Below are 12,565 nucleotides of genomic sequence, written 5' to 3'. Positions count from 1 at the left end.
GGAAAGATCAGCTTGGCCCAGGACCCTGAGAGCTAAAGGAAACCCCAAGCCTCGGCGTGCCTGTGGAGTTAACTTCCCTGTCCCTGAACTGCTCCCCTGAAGAACCAGGCAGGGAACTTGAAAGGGGACAGGCCACAGAATCCAGACAATAGGAATGAGCTAGGGACAGGGTGTCCACTGAATGACCCCGGGGCGGGGGCGGGGTGGGGGAGTACAGGAAACTGGAGCAGAGAGAAAGGGGAGACAGGTAAGAGGGGAGAAAAGCTGGGTCCCTGAGCCCTAGAAGTACAGGTGGGGCCAGAGAAGTGACTGAGCACTTCCCACAGACAGGGAGAGGGCGCAGTGGGAGGGCTGGCTGGGAGGAAGTGGTTGCTCAGAGGAGCACAGCTTCTGTGTTGAAGCGGGTGGGACAGAGATCCCTCAGCCATCCTTATTCCCCGCTGGCTCTGCCCCGGAACAGAGCTGGCCTCTAGCACTGTATGTCACAGGCAAAGCCTCACTCGCCGTGTAACCCTGAACGTCTTACTCAAGCTCTAAATTAGAAAACCTCTGTTTATAAAACAGGAATAACAGCATCCAGGGCACAGAGATGCTAGAGAATCAAATGAACCAAAAGCAGTAAAGCGCTTAATCCAGTGCCAGGCACACGGGACGCAAGAAGTATCTGGCAGCTGCTATTACCATCAACTGATGACAGGCAACTGAGCTGCTGGTCCTGCCCCAGGTCCCACCCTAACTTCCCTACCAACAGAAGCAAAATAGAATGGTGACACGTCCCAGGCTGGGGACAGGAGGGAGAGTCCCTGGAGGGCCCAAACACAGGGGCTCAGTGGCCAGTACTTCCTTCCTACCACCTATGCCCAATCAGGGTCCGAACAAAGGATACGGATTGCTGAACATCCTCTTGAGGTCTACCTTCTCTTTGCAGTAGGGGCACGTCTGCTTCTTTCCCACGATGCACCAGCCGCGGATGCAGAACTCATGGAATCTGAGTACCGCTGGTCAAGGAAATGGTGGGCAGCCAGCACGGCACTCCAGCCCGTGCCGGTGGTAAGGCGCCTGGATGCAGCTCTGCAGAAAGGCTCAAACCCCAGAGGGACTTCTTACTGGCTATGTAGTTTCTGTCAAACTGTTTCCTTACAACGTAAGGATCTCCCAACACAGGCATACACTGGGAGCTTAGCAAACAGATGATAAATCTCAGAAATGTCTCTCAGAGTGAGGAGAGGCTCTGTTAGAGGGTCATCTTCCCCGTGACACCCGATGTCGGGCTGTGATGCAGCTTCTGGCTCCGCTCTGACCCAGCCAGGCTATACCGGCTGTTCACGGAAAGACGGCTCCAATCTGTGGGACCAGGCAAGGCTATAGCTTCTGTCCTCGCGTGGCTTCTTCTACACACAAGGCCTGGACAACATGCCCAGAGGTCAAGACCACCCCCTTTCCTCCCTGACTGGAGTGTGCAAGTCACAAGAGACAAGGGCCCAGGTGCGGGAGGGAGGATACACATGGTTGCAGGAGAGCCTGTACGTGTTCTCGATGATGCCCTCTTCGCTGACGTCCACAAAGATCTGCTGCCCACACACGGCACACACGCTGTCCGAGAGGTGTTTGGTAGGCATGCCCGACTCGCTGTAGAACTGCAGAAGGGCAAGAAGACAAGACAGGAAGGGCTGTGAGAATCCAGTCACGAGGGAGGACATCACAGAGGCCTGGGGTCTTCTCTGTGGAGGCAACGTGGCAGGCTGAGCTCCAAAGTCAGAGGACATTTTTTTTTTTTTTAAAGATTCATTTATTTATTCAAAAGAGTTACAGAGAGAGAGAGAGTGGGGGAGAGAGAGAGAGAGACAGCACACACATCTTTCTTAAGCCAAATCAACCTCATCTTTGCTAAGCAGATGAGGAGAAGAGATACGTTGGGAAGTCAGGTGCAATAGGACCTGCAGATCGGCCTGAGTCAGTGTCAGGGAAAGGGAGAATGGGGGGAGAAGGACCTGGTGACCAGGAGCTATGTCAGGTAAGCCATCCTGTGGATGCAGCATGGCTCCATTATGGATGGGCAGTATTACTCTCCAGTATTTAAAACTGTGACACAGGATGCAATCAATGTTGGTTTGGTGAGAATGTCATTCTTAGACATTGGTGAAAATAGCGAAAGAGGTTCAGTCAGTTTGGATGGTATTTGGCATGATGTTTCTCATACTGCCACACTCTTTGATCTGCTAATTTTTACTTCAAGGAACTTAAAAGAATAGATGGAAATATCAAAGAAGCTTTATGCAGACAGATATTCAAAAACACAGGGGCAGGCATTTGGCCTAGTCATTAAAAGCTATCAGTTGGCCGGCGCCACGGCTCACTAGGCTAATCCTCCGACTGCAGCGCCGGCACCCCGGGTTCTAGTCCCAGTTGGGGTGCCGGATTCTGTCCCGGTTGCTCCTCTTCCAGTCCAGCTCTCTGCTGTGGCCTGGGAGTGCAGTGAAGGATGGCCCAGGTGCTTGAGCCCTGCACCCCATGGGAGACCAGGAGAAGCACCTGGCTCCTGGCTTCAGATCAGCACAGTGCGCCAGCCACAACGCGCTGGCCATAGCGGCCACTTGGGGGGTGAACCAATGGAAAAAGGAAGACCTTTCTCTCTGTCTCTCTCACTAACTCTGCCTGTCAAAAAAAAAAAAAAAAAAAAAAAAGCAGCTATCAGTTAAGACACCTGCATCCTACAATGGAGTACCTAGGTTTGATACTTGGCTCCAGCTCTGGATTCCAGTTTCCTGCAATGCAGAGCCTGGGCAGCAGGGATGATGGCTCAAGCAGTTGGGTCCTTGCCATCAGCAAGGGTTCAAAATAGCCAAGTGTTCATCAACAGATGAATGGAAAAACAAACACTGTACACGGGTAAGATGGGATACATGTGGCAAATGGATGGCTATGCAAAATGAAAGAAGCCAGATACAAAAAGAAGACACATTGTATAACCTCACTTACACCTACAGTCGGCAGATTCACAGAGATAAAGTGAGTCAGAGGTATAACCAGGTGCTGGGACGTGAAGTAATGGGGAGTTACTGCTTAATGACAGTTTCTGTTTGGGATGATAAAAAATTCTGGAACTAGAGTGATGATGATAGCACAACACTGTGAATATAATACACTGAACTGCACACTGAAAATGGTTTAAATGATGAATTTTATATTTATAGCTCATCATATATAAAATAATGTATATCCACATTAAAAAGTGTTAAATGTCTAAATAAATTACAATACACGCTCAAAGACAGTCAACTGGTGCTTACCAAAGGCAAGGTGAACACTGAGTGAGTGCACAATATGCTTGGTACCATACGTGAGCCGAGCCCAAGTCCCCACAAAGGAAATACATCAGAAGGAAATACATCAGAATTCTTACACTGGTGATGTTTGGTAGTGGTGTTATAGATGACTGTTTTCTTTTGTCTACTTTTCTGTACTTATATTTTCCATAATAAATACATAGTAAAGATTTAATCGGCTAATTACAATGGATAACTGATTACATGCTCTGAAAAGAAATTGCAAATTTAACATACTTTCCTTGCAGTTAACTATTAAGCAGCTACTTAGAATTTTAGCCTTAAAGGAAAAAAGATTGGAAACTTACTTGTTGAAATTTTCTTTCTTTTTTAAAGATTTATTTATTTATTTGAAAGTCAGAGTTAATAGAAAGAGAAGGAGAGGCAGAGAGAGAGAGAGAGAGAGAGAGGTCTGCCATCTGCTGGTTCACGCCCCAATTGGCCACAATGGCTGGAGCTGCACTGATCCGAAGCCAGGAGCTTCCTCCGGGTCTCCCACAATGTGGGTGTAGGGACCCAAGGACTTGGGCCATTTTCTACTGCTTTCCCAGGTCATAACAGAGCTGGATCAGAAGAGGCGCAGCCAGGACTCGAACCGACACCCATCTGGGATGCCAGCACTTCAGGCCAGGGCATTAACCTGCTGCACCACAGTGCTGGCCCCTGAAATTTTCTAAGACCTGCTTTTTTCTTTTTATACTTTTTAAAAAACTGGTAAAACATCCATAACATTTTAAAATTGACCATTTTAGTACAGTCCAGTCTAATTACATTCTTGTGTATCCAATCTCTGGAATTTTTATCTTGTAAAACTGTGTAATTGATTTTCAAAAAGCCTCCTGCAGTTATTATCACAACCTTATCTATATCTGTGAAGCTGATTAATCTTTTTATATTTTCTTTTTTTTTGACAGGCAGAGTGGACAGTGAGAGAGTGAGAGAGAGAGAGAGAGAGGTCTTTCTTTCTGTTGGTTTACTCCTCAATGGCTGCTGCAGCCGGCGCACTGTGCTGATCCAAAGCCAGGAGCCAGGTGCTTCTCCTGGTCTTCCATGCGGGTGCAGGGCCCAAGCACTTGGGCCATCCTCCACTGCACTCCCGGGCCACAGCAGAGAGCTGGCCTGGAAGAGGGGCAACCGGGACAGAATCCGGCGCCCTGACCAGAACTAGAACCCGGTGCGATGGCGCTGCAGGCAGCGGATTAGCCTATTGAGCCGTGGCTCCGGCCTTTATATTTTCTTAATTTGGGTATGCTCTGGATTTTTCTCACTTTCAAGTAACAGTCTCTGAAAAAAGCCAAAGCCAGTGCCCAACAGTGAGTGAGGATTAGCAGTGAGGGGGAGGAGGAAGAAGAGGAGGAGGAAGAGGAGGGTACACAGGGCTGGGGCAGAATGATGGAGAATGGCCCTGGGATGCCCAGAGCAGCCAAAGCTGTGTCTGCCAGAACTACCACTCAGAAGGGCTTCGCTCATTCCACACTGCCCTTCTGAGGAATGGCCTCTCAGCCATGAGAACTGCTACCAAGTCCTCAAGGGCAGAGGGCAGAGATGCCATACTGTGCCCAAACTCCACCTTGTTGAAAAACTCAAGTGGCTCAAGGTGAATTCACTTACTTACTATCACTGGGAAAAACAAGGACTAGAAAGCGGGGGCGGGGAGAGATGGGACCAGAATTCAGACCCCATGACTCCTACTTAAGATCCATGCACCATCCCACTCACTCACTGGTCAATGTGCTCCATCAGCATTTGTTACATACTCCAGAAAGATCAGCTCCTCCTCAGTTATCCCAAAGGTTCTGATTTGTTATCAGTCAAAGGGGCAGGAGTAAGATCTAAGGAGTTTACAAACTGCAGGTCTCAAAATAAAAGAAAAAAGAGGGAAACAGGGGCCGGCGTCATGGCACAGTAGGCTATCCTCTGCCTACAGTGCTGGCATCCCATACGGGCACTGGTTCTAGTCCCAGCTGCCCCTCTTCCAATCCAGCTCTCTGCTGTGGCCTGGGAAAGCAGTGGAAGATGGCCCAAGTGCTTGGACCCTACACCCACATGGGAGACCGGGAGGAAGCACCTGGCTCCTGGCTTCGGATCGGCGCAGCTCCAGCCACCTGGAGAGTGAAGCAATGGACAGAAGACCTTTCTGTCTCTCCCTCTCACTGTCTGTAACTCTACCTCTCAAATAAATAAATAAAATCTGAAAAGGGGGCGGGGATCTTAGAACATTAGCTCTAGAATTCCTAGGCACATCAATATCAGAGAGAGAAGAATCAAAGGCACGGAGCACCAGCATTAAGTACCTGTATAACTGTGCAGCACAGGAACACAGCCACTCACTCTGACCTGGAGCAAGTGGCAGCAGAAGAATGAGGAATACTTTAACTCTGGAGATGTGCTGGAGCCCCAGGGAAGAGCTATACCTTGGTTCAGACCAGAGTTCAGTCTCCACGGCACTGGGACAACAGATGCAGGAGCAAAGGGAGCTACGATGATCCAATGATAGCAAGGGGGAAGGTCGAAAAATCTGTTAGATCCCTGGTTTCTGGAGTTTTCCCCAAGAGGCCAATGTGGCAAAAGGCAGACAGGGTCAAATCCCACAGGCTACTTCAATAAAGTCAGCAGCAAGCTGCCAAGGCAGGAAGTCCCCAGCATTTCCGGTCACAGGAAATGCACAGGAAGAGCCTGTATCAAAAGGCACTGATTTTGAGTTGGGTAAAGTTCAAGGAGGCAGATTTCAATTTAACTTCAAGAGTTGATCCTTCAATGGAAAGGGCTCAAGGGTCCACGGGTAAGTCGGGATTAGACAGACCTAGCTGGAATCCTCTCACTATCTTGGTGACCTTAAAGCATCGGAACCCGCCCACCCCTCCCTGCCTTCTATTAAAGTCTGTGGGCACCTACTAAGTACCAGCCATTGAGCAAGGATCCTGGGATATTAAGCTGGAAAAACAGAGGACCTGATCTCTATCCTCATAGAACCGGCAGCCAGACAAGACTGATGTTAAAGTTAAGAAAGTTATTAACTTTAAAAGGATGGAGGGGATGGCGCGTGGCACAGCAGGTAAAGCTGCCGCCCTGCGGTGCTGGCATCCCATATGGGCATGGGGAGGGGAGGGGAGGGAAGGGGGGAGAGAGGGAGGGGCGGGGTGGGGAGGGAGACAGAGAGAAGACTTTTTAAGAAGGGGCAGTTGAAGTCCGTGTGCTGATGGGTATGAGAAGTCCCCAGAACTGCTGGTGAGTCTGTCAAATCTATCTCAGAATGGACTAAGCAGTGAATGAAAGGTGACTGAAAGGAGACAGCAACTTTCTACAGGTTTATCTGTGGGTGCCAGGAAATAGGTCAGTTGGTAAAGGAGAAAGTCGGTCAAGAAAAGGACTTTTTAAAAAATTTAAATAAAAAGAATCTTAAAAAGGTTAATTGAAAGTGCCAAGTAGAAATTAAAGAGGTAAAGTAACTTGCTCAAGAGTACACAGCTAATTAAAAGTGGATTAGAATTTGAAACGAGGTCTATATGAATCCAAATGCCTGGCTCTTTCTTAAACTGTGAAGATAGGTGGGCAGCTAGTCCTGTCCTGATGTTATCTGGGGCTTTGAAGCTCCAGGAGGTCAAGCTGGGGCATGGCAATGTGCTCAGAAGACAGAACGTACGAGGGTGGACACATGGTCCCCCAAAATGTATTACTACCCTACCTGCCTGGGAGCTCTCTCAGAGGAAGAAGCCCCAGAACACAGGCTTATTTCACAATCCTCTATCCCTCACTGTAACGTGACACTTGAGCATGAATGCAAACCAGACTGACGAGCTATCACGAGGTTACCACCACACAGTGACCAGCTGGAAAAAACAGAGGCCGTTCAACACCCTCTTGAGTTATATTTGTTTGGATTACAGATTTCTCCATGAGTCAAAACAAGGAACTATTCTACACTAATCAGAGTTAAGCAGAATAGTAAAATGAATGGAGAACGCTTGTTAACACAATTATAAAACCTTGTGGTTTAATTTTTAGGAATGCTAATACTGATTTTTTAAAAGACTTATTTAGTTTATTTGAAATGCAGAGTTAGAGAGAGAGAGAAAGAGAGAGACTGATCTTCTATCTGCTGGTTCATTCCCTAAATGGCTACAACCGCCAGGGCTGTGCCAGGCCGAAGCCAGGAGGTGGGAGCCTAGAACTCCATCTATGTTTCCCAAATGGGTGGTGGGGCCCAATACTTGGGCCATCTTCTGCTGCTTATTAGTGGGAAGCTGGATCAGAAGTGTGGCATCCAGGACTTGAACTGGCACTCATATGAGGTGCCAGCATCGCAGGTGGTGGCTTAGCCCACTGTACCGCAACACCAGCCCTGCTAACAGTAATTAACCACAAAGATCTCTCCAGGCCAAACCATTCTTAGAGATAAGTGTGCTGGGGACTAACAGATGAATCAGATCTGGTTCCTGACGTTGATGTAGATTTGATGGAATAGCTCCCAAATCAACTATGACTCTCTGGGATAGGAGCTGTGATATTACATTGCACAAAAGACTATGAAAAATTACTATGACTGAAAATGCGGCACATTATATACACCAGAATACTATTCAGCTTAAAGGTGAAGGAAATTGGGGCTGGCACTGTGGCATAGTGGGTAAAGCCACTGCCTGCAGTACCAGCACCCCACATGGGCACTGGTTTCAGTTTTGGCTGCTCAATTTCTTTTTTTAAGGATTTATTTACTTGGCTGGCTCTGTGGCGCAGCGGGCTAATACCCTGGCCTGAAGCTCCGACATCCCATGTGGGCACCGGTTCTAGTCCCAGCTGTTCCACTTCTGATCCAGCTCTCTGCTATGGCCTGGGAAAGCAGAAGGAGATGGCCTAAGTCCTTGGGCCCCTGCACCCGTGTGGGAGACCTGGAAAAAGCTCCTGGCTGCTGGCTTCGGATCAGCGCAGCTCCAGCCAATGTGGCAAAACCTGGGGAGTGAACCAGCGGATGGAAGACCTCTCTCTCTGTCTCTACCTCTCTCTGTAACTCTGATTTTCAAATAAATAAATAAATCTTTTAAAAAAAGTTACAGAGCTGCAGAGGCAGAGAGAGAGAGAGAGAGAGAGAGAGAGAGAGATAGATAGATAGATGTCTTCCAACTGCTGGTTCACTCCCCAGATGGCCACAACAGCCAGAGCTGAGCAGATCTGGAGCTAGGAGCCAGGAGCCTCGTCTGGGTCTCCCACATGGGTACAGGGGCCTAAGGACTTAGGCCATCTTCTACTGCTTTCCCAGGCCATAGCAAAGAGCTGGATTGGAAGTGAAGCAGCCAGGACTCGAACCGGTGCCATATGGGATGCCAGCACTGCAGGCAGCAGCTTTATCTGCTATGCTACTCTGCCGGCCCCTGCTCCACTTCCCATCCAGCTCTCTGCTATGGCCTGGGAAAGCAGTGGAAGATGGCCCAATTGCCTGGGCCCCTGCACCCACATGGGAGATCCTGAAGAAGCTCCTGGCTCCTGATCGGTGCAATTCTGGCCACTGCAGCCATCTGGGGAGGGAATCACCGGATGGAAAACCTCTCTCTCTCTCTGCCTTTGCCTCTCTATAACTGCCTTTCTTTTCTTTTCTTTTTTTTTTTTTTTAAAGATTTATTTATTTATTTGAAGCTCAGAGTTACACAGAGAGAAGAGAGGAAGGGAGTAAGGGAGGGAGAGGGAGAGAGAGAGGTAGGGAGAGGGAAAGGGAAAGGCAGAGGGAGAGGGAGAGAGAGAGGTTTTCCTTCCGATGGTTCGCTTCCCAGATGGCCACAACGGCCAGAGCTGTGCCAATCTGAAGCCAGGAGCCAGCAGCCTCTTCCCGGTCTCCCACGTGGGTACAGGGACCCAAGGACTTGGGCCATCTTCTACTGCTTTCCCGGGCCATAGCAGAGAGCTGGACAGGAAGTGAAGCAGCTGGGTCTCGAGCCGGAGCCCATATGGGATGCCGGCGCTTCAGGCCAGGGCGTTAACTCACTGCGCCACAGCACTGGCTCCATCTCTGCCTTTCAAATAAATAAATATTATGAACCTTGAAGATACTGTGTTAAGTGACATGAGACAATCACAAAAAGTCATTCACCTTGTATGATTCCCCTTACCCAAGGCACCCAGAGTAGTTAAACTGATTGAGACAGAAAGCAGAATGGAGGTTGTGAGCAGCTAGAAGAGGGAACAGGGAGTTAGTGCCTAATGGACATACACTTTAAGTTTCCCAAGATGAAAAAAGTTCTGGAAATAGATGACTGTGATGACTGATGAACAACATAAATGTACCCAGTGCCACTGAAGCATGGTTAACATGGAAATGCTGGTATGTTTCTCACTAGGATTGCTGCTGGAAGTAGACAGTTGGGGCTGGCAAGCTGTGCACCTAGTTATGCTGTGTACAGTGTGACTGGTCAGAAACAACTGCTGCACGGATACACGGCAGGCTGGAGTTTCCTGGCTCCCTCACAGCACTGAGCAGATTCTTGCTTCAAGGGGAGAGAGACTCCTGCATTCAGTCTGCTGTGACTCAGGGGCCCCATGGAAGACTCCAGCAAACACAGAATACCAGAATTCTCAGGGTTGGACAGAACTGTTAAGATAGCACAATCCACCCCTTTATCCCATGCTGGCCAGCCCTTTCCCACGTCCCTGCCTGGTCTGATCTGTTGGCATCAGAGACCTAGCAAAGGACCTGTCATTTGCTAAATCTCAGGGATCCCTGATGTGGTAGGAAATGAATGAATAACCTAGAGATTCAGCCAGTTCTATCACAAGCCATCCTGGTCTTCCTAAGATACCTTGCATGCCCTGATGTGGGCCTGGGAACAGCACACTGCTCGACTAGTCAGTCAGCAAGGGCACATTCCTCTGGATAAGCAGGTAGCTTTTCTAAAAGGGACAGTCTTTCTCAGCGTCAATTACTTAGGGAAAATGTGGATCTCTGGGGCAGGTGTTATGGCGTAGCAGGTAAGGCTACCACCTGGCATGCTGGCATCCCGTATGGGTGTCAGTTCAAGTCCCAGCTGCTCCACTTCCAGTCCAGCTTCCTGTTGATGACCTGGGAAAAGCAGCACAAGATGGCCCAAGTGCTTGGGCCCCTGCCACCCACATAGGAGATCTGGCCACCACAGCCACATGAGGAGTGAACCAGTGGATAGAAGATGTCTCTCCCTCTCTCTGTGTAACTCTTTCAGATAAATAAATCAAGAAGAAAGAAAGGAAGAAAAGAAGGGAGGGAGGGAGAGAGGAAGGGGGTAGGGAGAGAGGAAGAGGGAGAGGAAGGGCAGGAGAGAGGGAGGGAGGAAGAAAGAGTGTATGCTCATGTAAGATACCAGGATTCAGAAGGCTGACTGAGATATGAGGGAGGGGGTAGTATCAGAGTATTTTTGTCAGGAACACAAACTCTAGGTAGAGACATCTGGAGGCCAGTAGTCCTATGTATGTATATTCCAGATGGTTGGTGCTAGCTAAGATGGCAAAGCCACCCAGAGGTAGGCTGAAAGTTGGATGAGGCAGGGTCTAGAAGCACTAGGAGACTGGCATTCTGGTAAGTCAGATTAATCTTTTTCAGGTACTCACAGTATATTTTCCTGCCGTTATCCTAAACCCATTAGTAAAGTCCAATGTGAGCAATCTTTATTTTATCTTTGAGCTAGGCTGTTAAAGAATCAGCACGGAGAGCCTGCAATGGTGGGGTAGCTAGTCAGATTATGAGAGATCAAGAGCTGGAGTTTGAGATGCTCTCCATTCCAACAAAAAATCTTCTCATCAAGTCTCTTGGTGAAAGTGGAATTTATCATTATTACGGAATTATCACTCATCATCACTCTCACAAAAGCACTCAACAATTCTTTCTTCCAGTTCAAATTCCATTTGGGGAAATCCAATGTAATGATTCCATCTCCTGGAGAAGCTAACTTGTGGATCAACTCTGAGCTCAGTTGATCTGGTAAGACGAGTGGCTGCAGGTGTGTTGGCAGGGACTCAATGCCATGCTCAAAGTGACAGCTGATAATAACATTGAGATAAAGTTGGCAACAACCTGGGATAATCAGAGAACTGGTCCTGTAAAAACAGAATGAAGGCCGGCACTGTGGCATAGCTGGTAAAGCCGTTGCCTGCAGTGCCAGCACCTCATATGGGCACTGGTTTGAGTTCCGGCTGCTCCACTTCCAATCCAGCTCTCTGCTGTGGCCTGAGAAAGCAGCAGAAGATGGCCCAAGTCCTTGGGCCCCTGCACCTAAGGTGTGAACCCGAGAAGAAGCTCCTGGCTTCAGATGGGCACAGCTCCAGCCAATGCAGCCATTTGAGGAGTGAAACCAGTGGATGGAGGACTCTCTCTCTCTCTCTCTCTCTCTCTGCTTCTCTGTAACTCTGCCTTTCAAATAAATAAATAAATCTTAAAAAAAAAAAAAAACACACACACACACACAGGCTGGCACCAAGGCTCACTAGGCTAATCCTCCACCCAGCGCCGCCGGCACACCGGGTTCTAGTCCCGGTCGGGGCGCCGGATTCTGTCCCGGTTGCCCCTCTTCCAGGCCAGCTCTCTGCTGTGGCCAGGGAATGCAGTGGAGGATGGCCCAAGTGCTTGGACCCTGCATCCCATGGGAGACCAGGATAAGTACCTGGCTCCTGCCTTCAGATCAGCGCGGTGCACCAGCCGCAGTGCGCCGGCCACGGCGGCCATTGGAGGGTGAACCAACGGCAAAAGGAAGACCTTTCTCTCTGTCTCTCTCTCTCACTGTCCACTCTGCCTGTCAAAAAAAAAAAAAAAAAAAAAAAAAAACCAAAACAAAAAAAAAACAAAACAAAACAAAAAACAACAACCCACAATGAAGACAGAGAAATCACTCCAGAGGAAAGGACAGAATGCTACCTTGCTCTGAGAAGTTGACAGGGAACAGCTGTTGCCAAGTGTGAACTATATAAACCCTTTACAGTCTGGAAATTTCTTCTAGGAGTGAACTGGTTAAAGCAGTCTACACAGAGAAGAGAGTGTGAAATGAAACTGAAACAAGTCAATTGTTTGAAAAAACAATCTAAAAAGATGTTTACAAAGTGATCTAATACACTTTCGTTTTCCATGCGATCCAGTACTACACAGGAAAAATAACACAGTCCCATGATACAGAGAAACTGTGCTTGACTCAATTTACTCAGGCTGATGAAAATATTCCTTCTTGTGGTAGAGTTATTTGGGATAGAGGGGGGTCTGAGGAGATAATACTGAGATGGAGAGCATTTAT

The 12,565-nt window shown here is 48.4% G+C and overlaps 1 protein-coding gene across 8 annotated transcripts in view; it reads right to left on the bottom strand.

Moving 5' to 3' along the window:
• The window catches only part of RNF121 (ring finger protein 121), an 88,012-nt gene that overhangs the window by 2,333 nt on the left and 73,114 nt on the right, over positions 1 to 12,565 (bottom strand). For all 8 annotated transcript variants that reach the window (XM_002708529.6, XM_089330201.1, XM_089330204.1 and 5 more), the window contains 2 exons: positions 1,504 to 1,637; positions 887 to 988 (listed from right to left, as the gene is read on the bottom strand). In XM_002708529.6, the coding sequence (XP_002708575.1) occupies positions 887 to 988; positions 1,504 to 1,637 (236 nt within the window). The remainder of the gene's footprint in view (positions 1 to 886; positions 989 to 1,503; positions 1,638 to 12,565) is intronic.

Source organism: Oryctolagus cuniculus, chromosome 1, assembly GCF_051225735.1.
Source record: "Oryctolagus cuniculus isolate XC-2025 breed Fujian yellow rabbit chromosome 1, ASM5122573v1, whole genome shotgun sequence".
In the NCBI taxonomy this organism is placed as follows: Eukaryota; Metazoa; Chordata; class Mammalia; order Lagomorpha; family Leporidae; genus Oryctolagus; species Oryctolagus cuniculus.
Note: the sequence above shows the minus strand (reverse complement) of the source record. Positions and strands in the feature narration are given on the sequence as shown.